Below are 15,356 nucleotides of genomic sequence, written 5' to 3'. Positions count from 1 at the left end.
GCACTATTTCCTTCTTGCATCTCTACTTTATATGGACACAACTCTTTCTCTATCATCAATAGCACTCCCCCTCCCTGACGAAGATATCTATTTTTCAAAATGGACGATGTGCTAAATCTTGCTGTATAACAGCCTGTGAAGGTAGGTTTATGGAAAACAGATATAGTATATATTCCAGAAGAGGTACAGAAAAAGAGGATATCCAGGAAGGCTTGTTTTATACCATTCTATCAAGTTGATTTTGGTTAATAAGGTAGGCAGAAATACTTCTTAGTCTAGCCAGAAATTAACACATCATCCACATATCATATCCAAAAGAAAGGTTGGGATTGTAAAGAAGAGAATAAAGACTCCTCAAGATTCTCTAAGTAGAAATTATCAAGGGCAAGTGACAAGGGGCTTTCCATAACAGTTCCCATTCTCTTGAAAAATTTCCATCCTCATCAATCAAGGTTTGTATTCTGTCTTACCAGCCTCTAACACTTTCACTACATCTCATATACAGCATGGCCTAGTTGGACACCAATTACTTGGATCATCCCTTGTGTAGTGGCATTATTTTTTCTTCTTTCTACTCTTCTCAGACTGTTTCTGTTAACAAGTCAGGGGCACTGCCAGCTCTTTCACACATTCCTGTAATATATGTGGAAATATCCCATCCAGTTCCACAGCCTTATTAACAACAAAGTTACTTAATATTCCTAAACGCTTTCCACCATTCTTGAGACATCAGTCTTATGTCCTCTTTCCTATTGTTATTCAACAATACACCTAACCTTCCTCTCCCACTACACGGAATACACTAACAAACTACTCAATGAACATTTTCCCTGTATCTATGTCATATCTCAAGATGTGACTCACATACCACCTTCCTCCCACACTACACGAAATACACTAACAAACCACTCAATGCACATTTCCCTATATCTGGGTCACATTTCTGAAGATGTGACCCACATACCACCTCTAGCAATTAAAGTCAATCTTTTGGCCACATTCCTAAATTCTGTCTCATGCTACTATTCATGTTTCTGAGCTGAGGGGGTACCCTATTCTTTATTATCTCCTTCATAAAATCTTCCTTTTCAGAAGTTTCTACATAATTCTATAATTCATCCATTTCACTCCTGCTTTATTTATACTTTTAAAATTAGTAACAATTTGATACTGTAATAGGTAATTGATTTCAAACCAAGTACTAGGCACTATTTATTTCTTTCCCCTTCAACCGATCAAGCCACAGCAAGCAATTAATTTATTTCTTATTTATCATAGTCTCTGTAATTCATCTTTTGTTCCATGAAGCTTGTACCTGCCTGGCCACTCCCCATGTCAAAACCATATAATCATTCTACCCAAATGGTGACATCATTTGGGGATATCACTGCAAGAGATAATATGATTAAATCCAACACTCATGTCACGTGTTCTTTCAACTACATACTACATATGGTTATCATCCTAAGTAGCTGAAGGAATTCAATCTCCTTACTCAAATAACATTCCTACTTCCAGTCAATGTTTCCATAGTTTCAGTAATCCATTACCATCACTCTCCTGTCATTTATCAGTCTCATCTGCCTGAACATTTCAGAATCATCTCCATCTACATTTGCTGGCCTATAGCAACACTCCACTATTTATATTTAAAATTTGTGCTTAGCTCACACCAAATGGCTTCAAATGAACATCAGTACAGCTTTCTTCATCAAGTTTCACACAAAGAGGACAAAACTCTTCTGAGATCTGTAATATCCCACCTCCTCTTTTATCTTTTCTGTCTTTTTGAAAAATGCTATAAAATATCACATTCTATTTCTGTTAAGTATATCATTCACTGTTAACTCTGACTGACACCAATGATTTGTGGACTGACTAACTGTATCAAGGCCCCAAACTTTGCATTCTTATTCCTAATACTCCTTACATTGGTGTATAAGTACAGTAGCTTGCTACTGGTCCCTTCCTTCCTACAATTCTTCAACTCATTATTTGAGTCCTTTGACTTTGTTGCTTCCACTGAGACCATCCCTGCATCTTTGGTCATTTATCTCACATCAATTATAGTATCTTACACATATACATTAAACAGCTCATATTAAAATTCTTTATTTTTGTATACTATAAAGTTTTCCAAGAACACAAGAAGAAACTGGAAACTGAAAATCCTCAAGAACAATACAGTGAGTACCAAAAAGATTTGGAAAAGAATATAGACAAGACATTTTTTGGAAAAAAAAAGTATTAAAATTATAACCAGTAAGCAAGTAAAACATCAGCAAAACACACAGTATGTTTAGAATGATTCTGAAACAGACTGAATATCATCGACAGCATGTACAAGCTACTAAATTTAGCAAAACCTGCATGAAAGAAAATATGAATAATGACACATTCACTAGGGATTAGCAGTCTAGTAACTGGAATTATTGTCAGATGAAAACAATAATATTTGGCAAAAAAACATGTAAATTCTAGAGTATAAAATATTTGGTTTTATTATCAGAAACTTCCAGAGAGTCCAGGACTCATCAAGAGAGGCTACATATCATGCACACCAACTGTCATAACTTCTCTTAAATTCATTTGCACTAGATGCACTCACAACTTCAACAGATAAACTGCTCCACTCACTCTGCTCTGTGAGAGAAAAAATCTAGATCTCACCCAGTTCTTAACTGCATGTAATCTCAATGTCCATGAATATCTCTTTGTTTTCTATTCAACTTCTATACAACAAAAATTTCCATCGACTGATATTCTACAAAACAACCTTTTAGAAGTTTATAGGCACCTACCATATCAACCCCTCCTTTCTCTTGTTTACCACTATCTGCAGAACATATACTCTCAATCTGTCCTCACAATTTACATTCCATAATTCCGATATCATCTCTGGAACTGTTGTTGGAAGTTTTTTTCACTTGGTTATGCTATAAATTAAAACTACCAAGAATTATATACTTGGTTTAATTCTTTATCCAAGTGTAAGCAAACAAGTTTGCACTTGAACTATTTTCAGGACTGGGGCAACTCATATAAAGAAGCAAATGACTTCACATCACTTGTCTTATATCCCATAATGCAAAGCACATCTCCTTGCGAACATGTATAATGCTATGCATTATGGTAAGGATCGCTACCCAGACCAATTTTGATATTTATTGAGGTCTGATCAGTGGAAGCCAGACCCAGAGGTGATACTAAGGTTGAAGTAATGCAGAAGTCATATTTTCATCTACGAGTAGCCAAAAGGCATCACACCTTATTATTGGATGAAGGATTAACCAAGTATATAATTCTTGGTAGCTTTAATTTATAGCATAACAAGTGAAAAAACTTCCAACTACTTTCTCTAATCCACAGTATTTTACTAATGACTGGCATCAGAAAGTGTTTTTCTAAACAATTTTCAAACTTTTTCTAGCTGTCAGGTTATGGGTGCTGTAATGTTTTTGTTCATTGGGGAAAAAATTTTCATCTCCAGCATCTAAGTTGGTCTTTCGTTTTGATATTATCAGGTCATGCCAAAAGTAATGTAGTTTTTAGAATTAAGTTTTGAAAGGATATAAAAGATAAATCACTTGCTAATTTAATTAAGTATATATTCTCCATTTGAATCAATAATGCTCTTCCAACATTGTGAAAGCTTCATAATGCCATTTCTAAAGAATTCAGGAGGTTTGGAGGAAAAGAAGTTGCACAGGCTCAATTTCAGTGCCTGTAATGTATCATATTGTTTTTCATTAATGAAAAATACCAAACTTTGAAATAAGTGGTAATCTGAAGGTGAGATCAGGATAATATGGAGGATGTGGAAGCTTTTCCCAGCCGAGTTCCTTAATCTTGGTACAAGTGATTCTTGAACTATGAGGTGCGTTATCATTGTGAAAAACAACACCCTTTCGAATGACCAGAGAACTCCCTCTTTCTTTTCAGTTTCTTATTCAATTGATTGAGTTGTTCACAGTATACTTCAGCTGTGATTGTTTGATTTTGATTGTTTGGCAAGAGTTCAAAGTGTGTAATATTAGCCATATTCCACCAAATGCTTAACAAAACCTTTTGAGGGTGAAGGTCTGGTTTTGGCTGAGTAGCTTTAGCCTGTTTCCCTGAATGAATTTACTGCCTTCGGCAGTTAACATTCTTGTAAAGTATCCACTTTTCATCACCATGACTACATGACTCATAAATGGAGAGTGATAATGATAACTCTTGATAATGAAGAGCAGTGCAGATGTTGGCATGCTCTCTTTGATTATTGCTCATCATTCATGAGGAACCCACTTGCAAAGCTCAGACACTATTCTAAGTTCTTGCAAATGGCGATGGATGGCAAATGATGATGATGAATTCAGATCTTTTGCTAAATCCTCAACAGTTGCACTGGCATTTCTTGCAATAGCAGATTCCGGCATATCATTATTGAGAGAGACACAGGGTGCACAGAGTGAGTGGAGTCTCTCAAGTTAAATACCACTTGTTGAAATTATTGGAACCATTGCTGGCACTTTAGCACATTCAAAACATTATCGCCATACACTTCTTGCACATTTTTACAGCGTTAGCAGCACTGCTGCCTTTTTTGAACTCATAAAGCATGATGTGCCTAATGTGACCTTCGGTGACCTCCATAGTAATAAAGGGTTATTCAAACAACTGATACATGATGTTTTTAATAAGTACTTAACAGTACTTATAAAGCTTTAAAAATTTATCTTTAGACAAGCTAGAGACATGTTTGAACAAGTATAGCATAAAATACGACATTACTTTTGGGATAAACTGATACCTCTATTGTTTTGGAAGTTTTTGGCATCAATTTTACATAGTACTTTAAGTTACCGATATATCTACAATTATATTAATAAATACACCAGATACAAACACAAAATCACAGTTATATACTAAAAATTATTACTATTATTACGGGCAACTATGAGGGGTTCTTAGACTCATCGAGGGAGATCCTAAACATCATGTCAAGAACTATTCAGCATTCGCACAGTACATGTAACCCTCATATAACGAAGTACTTATACAATGTCGGTTTTGATATAATGCGGTCTACAAATTGTAGTAACCCTTGTTCAATGTGGTATTTATACAACGCGGTTTCGATAAAAACACAGTCTACAAATTGTAGAAACCCTTTATCTTTTTATATATTTTTCACCGTGTGACTTAAAAATCAAATTTTATCTGCATTAAATTTGCGTCTGCCCATATGTAGTTATAAGTAGCAAATTTATATTAGAGGAAATACCCTTTAGTAATTGTCTTCATTTTCTGCCAGGAAAGTGCATTAAAAATCATAAGTGTGTTAATCTCAAGCTGAGCACTTTATTTTCTGGTGGGTTACATTTTTTATGTAAAAAATTTATTTTTATAGTAATGGCCACTAAAATTGCAATGAAAGGGAAAAAACTAACAGAGAAAAGAAAATTAATTTCTCTCAAAGAAAAAATTAAGATCTTGGATTGGTTGGAAAATGGAGAAAACCAGGAAATTGTTGCAAGGATTTTGAATTTAAATGAATCAACAATTTGAACAATCAAACAAATGAACATAAAATCTCTTTAGCCGACCAAATTGTATTCTTATTGGTTAAACCAAAATAAAAAATGATGGTACAACATGACAAAATTTCATGCCGGCTGGGGCGTCGCCCAGTTAAACAAGGCCCCCGTTGTTTTCGCCAGGGAACCAGGGTGAACAGCGAAAAGTCAGCTACTGGAACAAATCTGAAAACAAACCCCAACTCAACATCACCAGAGTTTAAGATCGGTACTATCAACGTAAGAAGCCTGAATGGCAAAGAAATGGAGCTAGCTGGTGGAATTAGATAAGTACCAGATTGACATAATAGGGGTGACTGAAACAAAAAAGACCAAAACTGGTGAGATCTTTCTGAGCAATAAATACAAAATGTTATATTCAGGCAATGACAATCAAGGAAAAGAAGGAGTAGCCATAGTATTCAACACAAAATACGAGGCTAATCTTCTTGAATGGCAGTCAGTCTCAAGTAGAGTAATGTGGGCAAATATGAGAATGGGGAACTGGACAATGAGACTTATTTGTGCCTATGGTCCCACAGAAGGTTCCACTAAGGTAGAAGTGGAGGAATTTTTTCAGGCTTTAGAAAAAGCAACTGACACAATGAAAATTGGTCCTTGTTCGGGATCTAAATAGCAGAGTAGGAAATGATTGTGAGACATACAAAAATATTTTGGGAAAATTTGGAGAAAAGAGCAAAGCTAATAATAATGGCAAATATCTGTTGGATTTCTGCTCAGGACATGGACTGGTTATTACTAACACCATGTTCCAACATAAAAATGTGCACAAATTCACATGGAGAGAAGAGGCAAGGAATAAGAAAAGTCTTATTGACTATGTTATTGTTGATGGTGATGTTTTCTCCCAGGTGCAGGACACCAGAGTGTACAGAGAATTTGAAATTGGAAGTGATCATTATTTAGTCTTGAGCAGGATAAAATTGAATTTCATATTGAAAAGAATAACATGTAAGAAAGTTTTAAAGCGAATAAAAGTTGAGCAGCTCTCAGATGTGAACTGTAGACTAAAATACAGAAAGATTATTGAAAAGAAAATGAAAGAGTTTGAGAACAGGAATCAAACCTTGGAGATTCAGTGGCAAACTCTGAAGAAAACATTGTTTGATTCTGCCAGAGAGGCATGTGGTGAGGTAGTATGCAAGGATAAAAAAATCAGAACTCCATGGTGAACGCAGGAAGTTAAAGAGGCAGTGAAGGAAAAGAAGAAAGCATATCAAAAGTTCCTGGCAAATAAGTCAGCTTTTACTCTTACAGAATACAGAGACAAATGTAAGAAAGCTAAACAGTGTGTAAAACTAGCTAAATAAAAGTCATGGGAGGACTTTGGCAAGAATATAGAAAATAAATATCAAGAAGGTGGCAAAATATTCTAGAGGTTGTTGAAGAAGATTAGGAATGGAGGAAAGAGTGCTGTAAAAGGAGTTAGAGATGATAAAGGTGACATGAAAACAGGAGAAAAAGATATCCTTGAAGTATGGAGTAATTACTTTGAAAAACTGCTAAATGAAACAAGCAGTGATGACAGCACAGTGATAAAAAAACACTGACCAGGCATGCAGTCAGGAATACATATCCATATTTAAAGTAGAAAAAGCCATCAAAGGCTTGAAATGTGGAAGGGCAGCAGGAGTAGATGATATTCGACCAGAAATGCTGAAGTATGATGGTATAAAAGTCTTACAGTGGTTGCACTGCATAGTTCAGAAAGCCTGGACAGAGGGACGAATTCCCGATGATTGGAGTAGAGCTCTCATAGTACCCATATATAAAAAGGGAAATAACACTGAATGTGAGAATTACAGAGGTATTTCCCTACTGAGTGTTCCTGGCAAGATCTATGCAAGTATACTTGAGAAACGGTTGAGAAGAATTGTGGAAGAAAAGCTTGGTGAAGAACAAGCTGGATTCAGGCCAAATAGAGACTGTCAGGATCAGATCTTCACTTTACGACAAATAGTCGAGAAAGCATGGGAATATAACAAAGATCTGTATTTAAGTTTTGTCGATTTGGAAAAGGCATATGACAAGGTGCCAAGAGAGAAGCTATTCAATACGCTGCAGTTATATGGTGTCAATGGGGCATTATATCAAGCAATACTTAGTCTTTATTTGAGTTGTGATTCAGCAGTTAGAATTGAAGGAAGTACAGGAAGGTGGTTTAATGTTAAATCTGGTGTGAGACAAGGATGTACATTATCCCCTCTGTTATTCATTATCTATATGGATCACATTATGAAGGAATGTGGTATTAAACCTGATATCAAAATTGGAGACGTTAATGTCAGCTCTTTGCTTTATGCAGATGATGTTATACTTCTAAATAAATCCACTACAAGTCTGCAAGATTCTCTGACTAAATTGAATAGCTGTTGTAATAGATATGGTATAAAGGTCAGCAATAAAAAGACAAAGACAATGAAAATAGGCAGAATCATTGAAAATGTCAACTGTGTTGTGAATGGAGAACCTGTGGAACAAGTAAAACATTTCAGCTACTTAGGCACGATTTTTACTGAAGATGGTAAATTAAATATAGAAATAGACAACAGAATCAGCAAAGCTGGTATGGTGGGAAGTCAACTGAATAAATTCATATGGAATAAAAAAGAAATTAGTCGGAACCCTAAATTAGCTGTATACAAGACAGTGTTCAAACCAGTTTTAACTTATGGATCTGAGAGCTGGGTCAGAAGTAAAACACTTGACCAAAGACTAGAGACCGCAGATATGAGAGTCCTGAGAAAGATTAGAGGCATGAACAGATGGCATCAATGGCAATATCATATTAAAAATGAGGATATTAGGAAAGAACTTGACATTGTCAGCACCCAGGAATGCATTAGCAGAGCTAATCTCAGGTGGTATGGTCACTTAAATAGAATGGGAGAGGAAAGATTAGCAAAACAAGTGTTCTCTGCCAGGTTGGCAGGAAAACGAAACAGAGGAAGACCAAGATATAGGTGGATTGATAGAGTACAAAGTGCCTTAGACAATAGAAATATAAGATCTGATATTGTTGGAGTCTTGACAAGTAACAGACTGATTTGGAGGAAAATTGTAGATAGGAAGTTAGTAATGATGTAATTTTTTCATGTAGTACTGTCATATCCTGTACACCCCTTGAGGGTACATGGCAGGAATTTGATTATGATGAAGTTTGAAAGTTTTTCATATCTGCACTGTATCATTTGATCTATGTGGTTCCATATGGTATATTCTAAATTGTTAGAACTGTCATCAAAGAACTTACGGTGATTAATATCACTTTTATTTAGTTCGTATCTCCTGTATTGTATCCTTTCTCTTACAAGTGCCAATGACGTGCATAAATAAATTTTTTTAGCTGATATAGAGTTGATATGACCTTTGCTTATGAGGAACTTAGGAATGATGGAGAATTCCCTGCAACGTTTAAGGAATGTTAGGTGGTTCAAAAGTTTGGCCTTTCTGCATTTTTCTCTTTCCATGCACCGGACTTTGAGTTTCATTAAACTGTTTAAATTAAACATATTTGGTTGTTTGAAAGTTAAACATAAAAATTTTTGTTTTAATACTGACCATATTTAAATACGTACAAATATCTTACATTCTTTGCCTACAAGTTTTGCTAGCAAACTGTCTAGCTTTTTCAAGGCGTTTACGGAAAAGCATAAAAATACTAGTAAATACAAATTGAAAGGAACATAAAAACGTTGTAAACAATCTAGTAGCTAAGGTTACACATTCACATGACAGAGACTGAGATGACTTATTGTTTTTATTCATTATCACACATGCGTGTTTGTTGTAAACGTCTGGCTAGCTGTAGTTCAGATGGATTTAGAGAGGATCAGGTTTTTCCACGAACTATTCAGAATAGTATCCTGAATGTTTTTATGTTTAACTTTCAAACGACCAAATATGTTTAATTTAAGTAATATATATATTTATTATTAAATATTTTGAATGAGCAGTAGTCATAGAAACTTTTTGCACTTGGTTACAGTGCATATCATATCAAGAAATCATGTAGTTTTTTTTTTTTTTTTTTTTTTTTTTTTTAAATTTAAATCCTAATGAAAACTTACTGGCATGGTGATCACATGAATTACAATATATGAAAGAGATGACTAGCATAAAGGTAACACAATTTTTCTGATCATCTCATATGGGAAGACATCACTCATTAATTGCAGTAGAAATAAGAAAATTCCTGAAGTAATGGACATGCCTATATTATATTAAACAAAGTAAGGGTAAAAAGTGCAAAAGTAAGTGTAAAGTTTAAAATGTTATATGGAGGATAAAGAACAAATTGAACATTTTGAAATGAGCTCTGATAGATAATCTGATATACTCAGGTATATGTGGTCATATAATATTTTGTCATGATGTGAAGTAAATTCAAAATTTCTGAAGTTTACATCAATAAAAATTAAAATAATATTATGGTATTATATTAATTTTCTACTTTACAATTAAGCAATCTTCGAATATATCAATTAGTCAGCTATGTTAGCAAAGTTACTAAATTTGTAGGGGTTTATGGGTGATGATGGACAATGACTTGAAGTTCCAGGACATACTGCAAAAGTGGGGAAAAATAGCTCAAAAGGCTTCTTGGATACCTTGGATTTTTGTTTTTCAAAACAAAAATTTGTTTTGAAAAACACATTCACAAGCACAGATAAGGAGGTTATTATTCTTCTTCATTAGCTGTGATCTAGATTACTGTTTACAGATTTGGTTGAAGATCGAGAAGCAAGTGACCATAATAGTGACCATAAATGGAAAGGATCCAGAGACGAGTGACCAAGATGATAGCAGGTCTGTGGAATGAACCTTATGAGAATAGGTTGAAGATTTGTGGGTGCAGAGATTGGACGATAGGCGAAGGAGGGGTGATATGATTGAGACATTCAAATTACTGAAGGGTTTCTATAAGATTGATCCAGAAGATATTTTTGAAAATATGACTGGTGGTGGGAGGACTAGGGGCCATGCATGGAAGCTGGGCAAGAGCGGGGTTGACAAGGGTGTTAGAGCTAGGTTTTTTACTTGGAGAGTGGTGAATGAGTGGAATAAGCTTCCAGAGTCTGTTGTGGGTGCTATGACCATGAATGAGTTCAAGGCAAGGTATGATAGATACTGTGTCAATGTCGAATAGTTGTTCTTGACATGATGTTAGGGCCTCCCTCGATGAGTCTGTTGACTCGTTGGAGTTGCCCGGAACAACAATAATAATAATAATAGTAATTTGTCTGTGGAGTGCCTGGTGCTCCCTTTGAGGATAAGCTGAAAAAAAATTTGCATGAGAGAAAGAAAAGAGAAGATATGATAGAAATATATAAGCTGCTAAAAGATAAATGATTTTAAAGAATAGATGCTGAAGAAATATTCTAATACGTACCAAATCATCACACTCATATATATCCCTGGAAGTGGTATAAGAATGTAGTTAACAAGAGCATGCAAACTAATTTTTTTACTTCCAGATTCACCAATCTGGAAGTAAAAAAATTAGTGGAATGTGTAGTTAGAGACAGTTGCATATGCGTGCAATTTTGGTGAATGAGTTTAATGACAGATATGATAATTATTGTGCGGGCTTCCAGTAATGAGTCTTTGGATTCTACAGATGTTCCAATATAATAATAAAATGGCAATAACAGTAAAATAGGAATAAAAAAGAAAGATAAATTCTTACCTTAAATAATGAGGATCGAACAATGTCATATTGGTCTGAATATTTTGTTGACACAGCTAAATAAAGAAAAATCACAAATATTAATTCAAAAGTATAATTTTAATACAGAAAGGCAGAAGCATTTCACAATATGTGTATATAAGACACATTAAGATGGTCACAAATTTGTAACTTAAAATATATGTTAAGACTGGCAGTAGAATAAAACTAATGCAAGTCACTGGCTGATAATTATTTTGCCTTTACTTGGTGTAGCAAATACAAATGAGAGTTCATAGTTATAAAAAAAAATTTCCTGTTCTTGATTTTTTCAATTATACTGCTTTCATGACCTACCTCAGCACTGCACTAGGAATATATGTAAAAGGATTTGTCTTTAATAATAAATATTTTAAAATCCCATACAGCTCATAATTATGCTGGAACATGTCTGTGCTCTCTCTCTCTCTGAAGAGTTGGCACTTGAGAGAGAGAGCACAGACATCTGCCAACATAATTGTAAGCTGCATGGGATGTTAGAATATATATTAAGAAAGACAAATCTTCTTTTTTGATCATATTAAATATACAGTAAGACTGGATATGCACATAAATACATTTTTTATTTTTTAAAATTTATTTTTATATTATCTGAAAACTCTAATCTAGACCCCAAACAGAACTTTTTTTCAAGCCACTTCAGGCATCCAATGACGGATGGTGGTCTTGCACTGGGCCAATTAAGACAGTCACAAATATCCATGACCAAGGGGAAGGGGAAGATTCAAACCCAAGAGCCTGGTGGTTTCAGAGTGACTATGCTAACCACTCAGCTAGCTAGGCCAGTAAATTATTAGCCATCCCTTTATCAGCACACTCACTTTATGGACAAGTGACCGACAACTGACCTATTATGGACAAATCTAAAAGATCTGCAGCAAAAAGAAAAAGAATATTTCTTTTAATCAATTGATTAAATTATTAAAATTAATAATTGCTATTAATCTTTATGCAAAAAAAGACCAGCAGACCCAATTGGTTGACATTCAGTAAGATGATGGATGATGATTAATGTGATTCCTAAAATAGCCTATGAAAGTGCAAAACAATTCTAATATATAGAATTGCTTTGTAAAAAAATTTTAATTAGAATTATAAAGTAAATTTTAATTATTATACATTACAATCAATTTGTAAAATAATAAATTTGAATAAGAAATGTTCTTTAAAGAACATTTTTGATTCAAATTTACTGAAGTTTTTTTATTCTTTGAAAGATGATTTTCTGAATTTGAGTCATCCTTCAAAAAAAAAAAAAAAAGGCACTGACTCCACAAAGGTGTAATAGGGCTTTAGTGCACTGACATGAATTTTTTTTGAACATTACTTAATTCTTTTGTGTGATTTCATAATCACATTCTGATCTCTACTTTGAGAATGCCTCGATAGCTGGAGTGAAATATTGTTTCTCTATCTGGGAGTCTCTTTCAAAAGTGCCACTCTATCCTTCAACATTGTTTTAAATTTTAAAAGTACACAAGGTTTGCTTTTAAAATTTATTTTCACTTTACATAATCGTAAATAACTTCTTCACTTTAATTTCATGATAGTAGAAAATTCAGTTAAAATGGTATATGCTCAAAGATCCACACCAAATGTCACATTAGTTATGAGGGTAGTTCCATAAGTTTCTGGCCTAAGTAACTTTTACAGGTGATAGAAAAAAAAAAAACTGTGTCACTTTTCAACATAACCTTCCTTTACTTCAACACTTTTCACATCTTTGAATTAACATTTCGATGCCCTTGAAAAAATAGTCTGCAAAATGACTAAATCTGCATCTTTCACTTCATTGTCATCTGCAAATTTTCTTCTTTGAAGATCTTTCTTCCGTTTTGAGAAGAGGGTAGTCACTGGGTGCTAGATCTGGGCTGTAGGATGGGTGTTCAATCTCCTGAAAGCCACAGCCCTTCATTGCAGCCTTCGCAACAATAGCAGTATGGACTGGAACATTGTTTGTCGTGAAGCAGACGAACACCATGACTCAGCATTCCCTGTCTCTTCTCCTTTACGGTGTCGTGCAGTTTGTGCAAGAGTGAAGCATAATATTCTGCATTCATAGTGGTATTCCCTTCCTTGAAGTCAATCAAGAGAATTCCCCAGCCACCCCAAAAGATTGTTGCCATGATCTTCTTGGTAGACTGAATGACCTTGGCTTTTCTTTGGCAGTGCTTCGCTTGGTTTGTGCCACTCCATGAATTCCCTTTTGGAAAGAGGATTATAACAGAGGACAATAGTTTCATCCCCAGTGACAATGGATTCCAGCACTTCTCTCTCATTCCCTTGGCAAAGCTCTAAAAACTTGTGGGAACAGGTCACATGATGCTCCTTCTGAATTGAAGAGAGAAGTTGGGGCATCCACCTTGCACTGACTTTAGTTTCATGTGAAGCTTCTAATGAATGATGCGAGAGACAGTTGTTATAGTAAGCCCCAACCATGCTGAGACTTCTTTGAGCTATGGCCGTCTGTCATTGAGCAGTTCCTCCTCAAGAGAGATATTTTCCTCAGTCATCACTTCCACAGGTATGCAATCACGAGGTTCATCTTTAATGCTCTCTCTCTTCCTAGGCGAAACTGTTTAGCTCCATGGTGGAATATGAAGGTGGAATAAAACGCCATCCAATCGCTGTTTGATAGCACTTGGAGAAAGCCCTTCTTTAGTGAAAAACTTTATCACAGCACAATACTCAATTACTGTGCTGTAATTGAGTACTCAATTACTGTACCACTTAGCATGCCACATGTTAGTCAAACAAGTGCCTCCAGCTGAATGACACAGTGAGAGAGTTGAAACTGATACACTAAGCTCCCCATAAATGGTACTATCTGTCATACATGCTATTTTAAAATTGGCACAAATTTTGTATGTCAGGCCAGAAACTTTTCGAACCTACCTCATATATCCATAAACATTTCTTGCTTTACATGATTAAGTGCCCAAAAACAACTAGATTACATCTTTATTGTAATGCATAAAAGGTTGTTTTGGTTAGCAGCAGTTTTCTTATCTGAATTAAAGTAAAAATAACAGAAATATAAACTAATATAGGGAATGATGCAAGAAAAGATCTAGATTACCCAAATGAAAGACAATCTTCATTTATAACATAAAATATGTCTAATTACAATATATTAGGATAGAGAATTCAAAGTATACAATCAGCCTGTGAAAACACAGAGCAGACAAGTTGGATAGATTCTATTATTAATGCTTGTGCATCTACAATGAGTCCAAAGACTCACTGTAGAAGACCCACACTAATCAATATTCACATAAATATTATCATACTTCTACTTGCAGTCTCTTGACTAATGAATCGCAATTAGTCAAGAGAGTGCAAAAGTATATCCATCATGACATTCAGCAGAGAGCCTTTGTCCCTTTGGACGGCTGTGCTGAGAACATCTATATTCTTTCTGCCCTCATTTCTGATATCCAGAAATTTCAATGGCCACTGACATCTTAAGTCTTTGTTTATGGCTTTCCTGGCCCTTCAGAAAGCCTTTGATAGTGTTTCCTCTTCCTACTATTTTAAGAGCACTATCTATTGCAGGATGTCCAGCTTCTTTTCTTTCATATGTTTTAGAGTTATACTCTAATAATTCTCTTACTATTAATATTGGGACCCATGCCAACTTCTATTCCTGCAGTTCAGGGTGTTCACCAAAGTGACCCTTCTTTTCTTCAACTGCATCGGTGATGAGTTTCTTCTTTCTCTACCTAACCATATTGGTTACTCTATTGATGTGTATTCTTTTAATGCTACAGCCTTTGTAGACGACCTTATTCTTATGATCAATGTAGATGACTTTATTCTAATGTAGGCCTGCAGGAACTCCTTGACTGGGCAGTTGACTTCTTTCATGTTAGAGGTCTTGCTATGAATGTAGAGAAGTCCTGCTCATTAGCACTTGTCCCTTTGGGGCATGACAAGAAGCTACAAGTCGAAAATCTTGGTATTTTTCTGAACTAGGCCACTGCATTGCCTTACTATCCTGGAGAAATGAAGATACCTTGGTATCTTCTTTACACCAAAAGGATGGT

General features: G+C 35.0%; 1 protein-coding gene across 3 annotated transcripts in view; it reads right to left on the bottom strand.

Moving 5' to 3' along the window:
• The window catches only part of Pbp95 (proximal sequence element A Pbp95), a 353,207-nt gene that overhangs the window by 44,975 nt on the left and 292,876 nt on the right, over positions 1-15,356 (bottom strand). For all 3 annotated transcript variants that reach the window (XM_090414954.1, XM_090414955.1, XM_090414956.1), the window contains exon 18: positions 11,272-11,327. In XM_090414954.1, the coding sequence (XP_090271080.1) occupies positions 11,272-11,327 (56 nt within the window). The remainder of the gene's footprint in view (positions 1-11,271; positions 11,328-15,356) is intronic.

Source organism: Typopeltis vanoorti, chromosome 26 (genome assembly GCF_054136105.1).
Source record: "Typopeltis vanoorti isolate ZY-2024b chromosome 26, IOZ_Tvanoo_1.0, whole genome shotgun sequence".
NCBI classification, from domain to species: Eukaryota; Metazoa; Arthropoda; class Arachnida; order Uropygi; family Thelyphonidae; genus Typopeltis; species Typopeltis vanoorti.
Note: the sequence above shows the minus strand (reverse complement) of the source record. Positions and strands in the feature narration are given on the sequence as shown.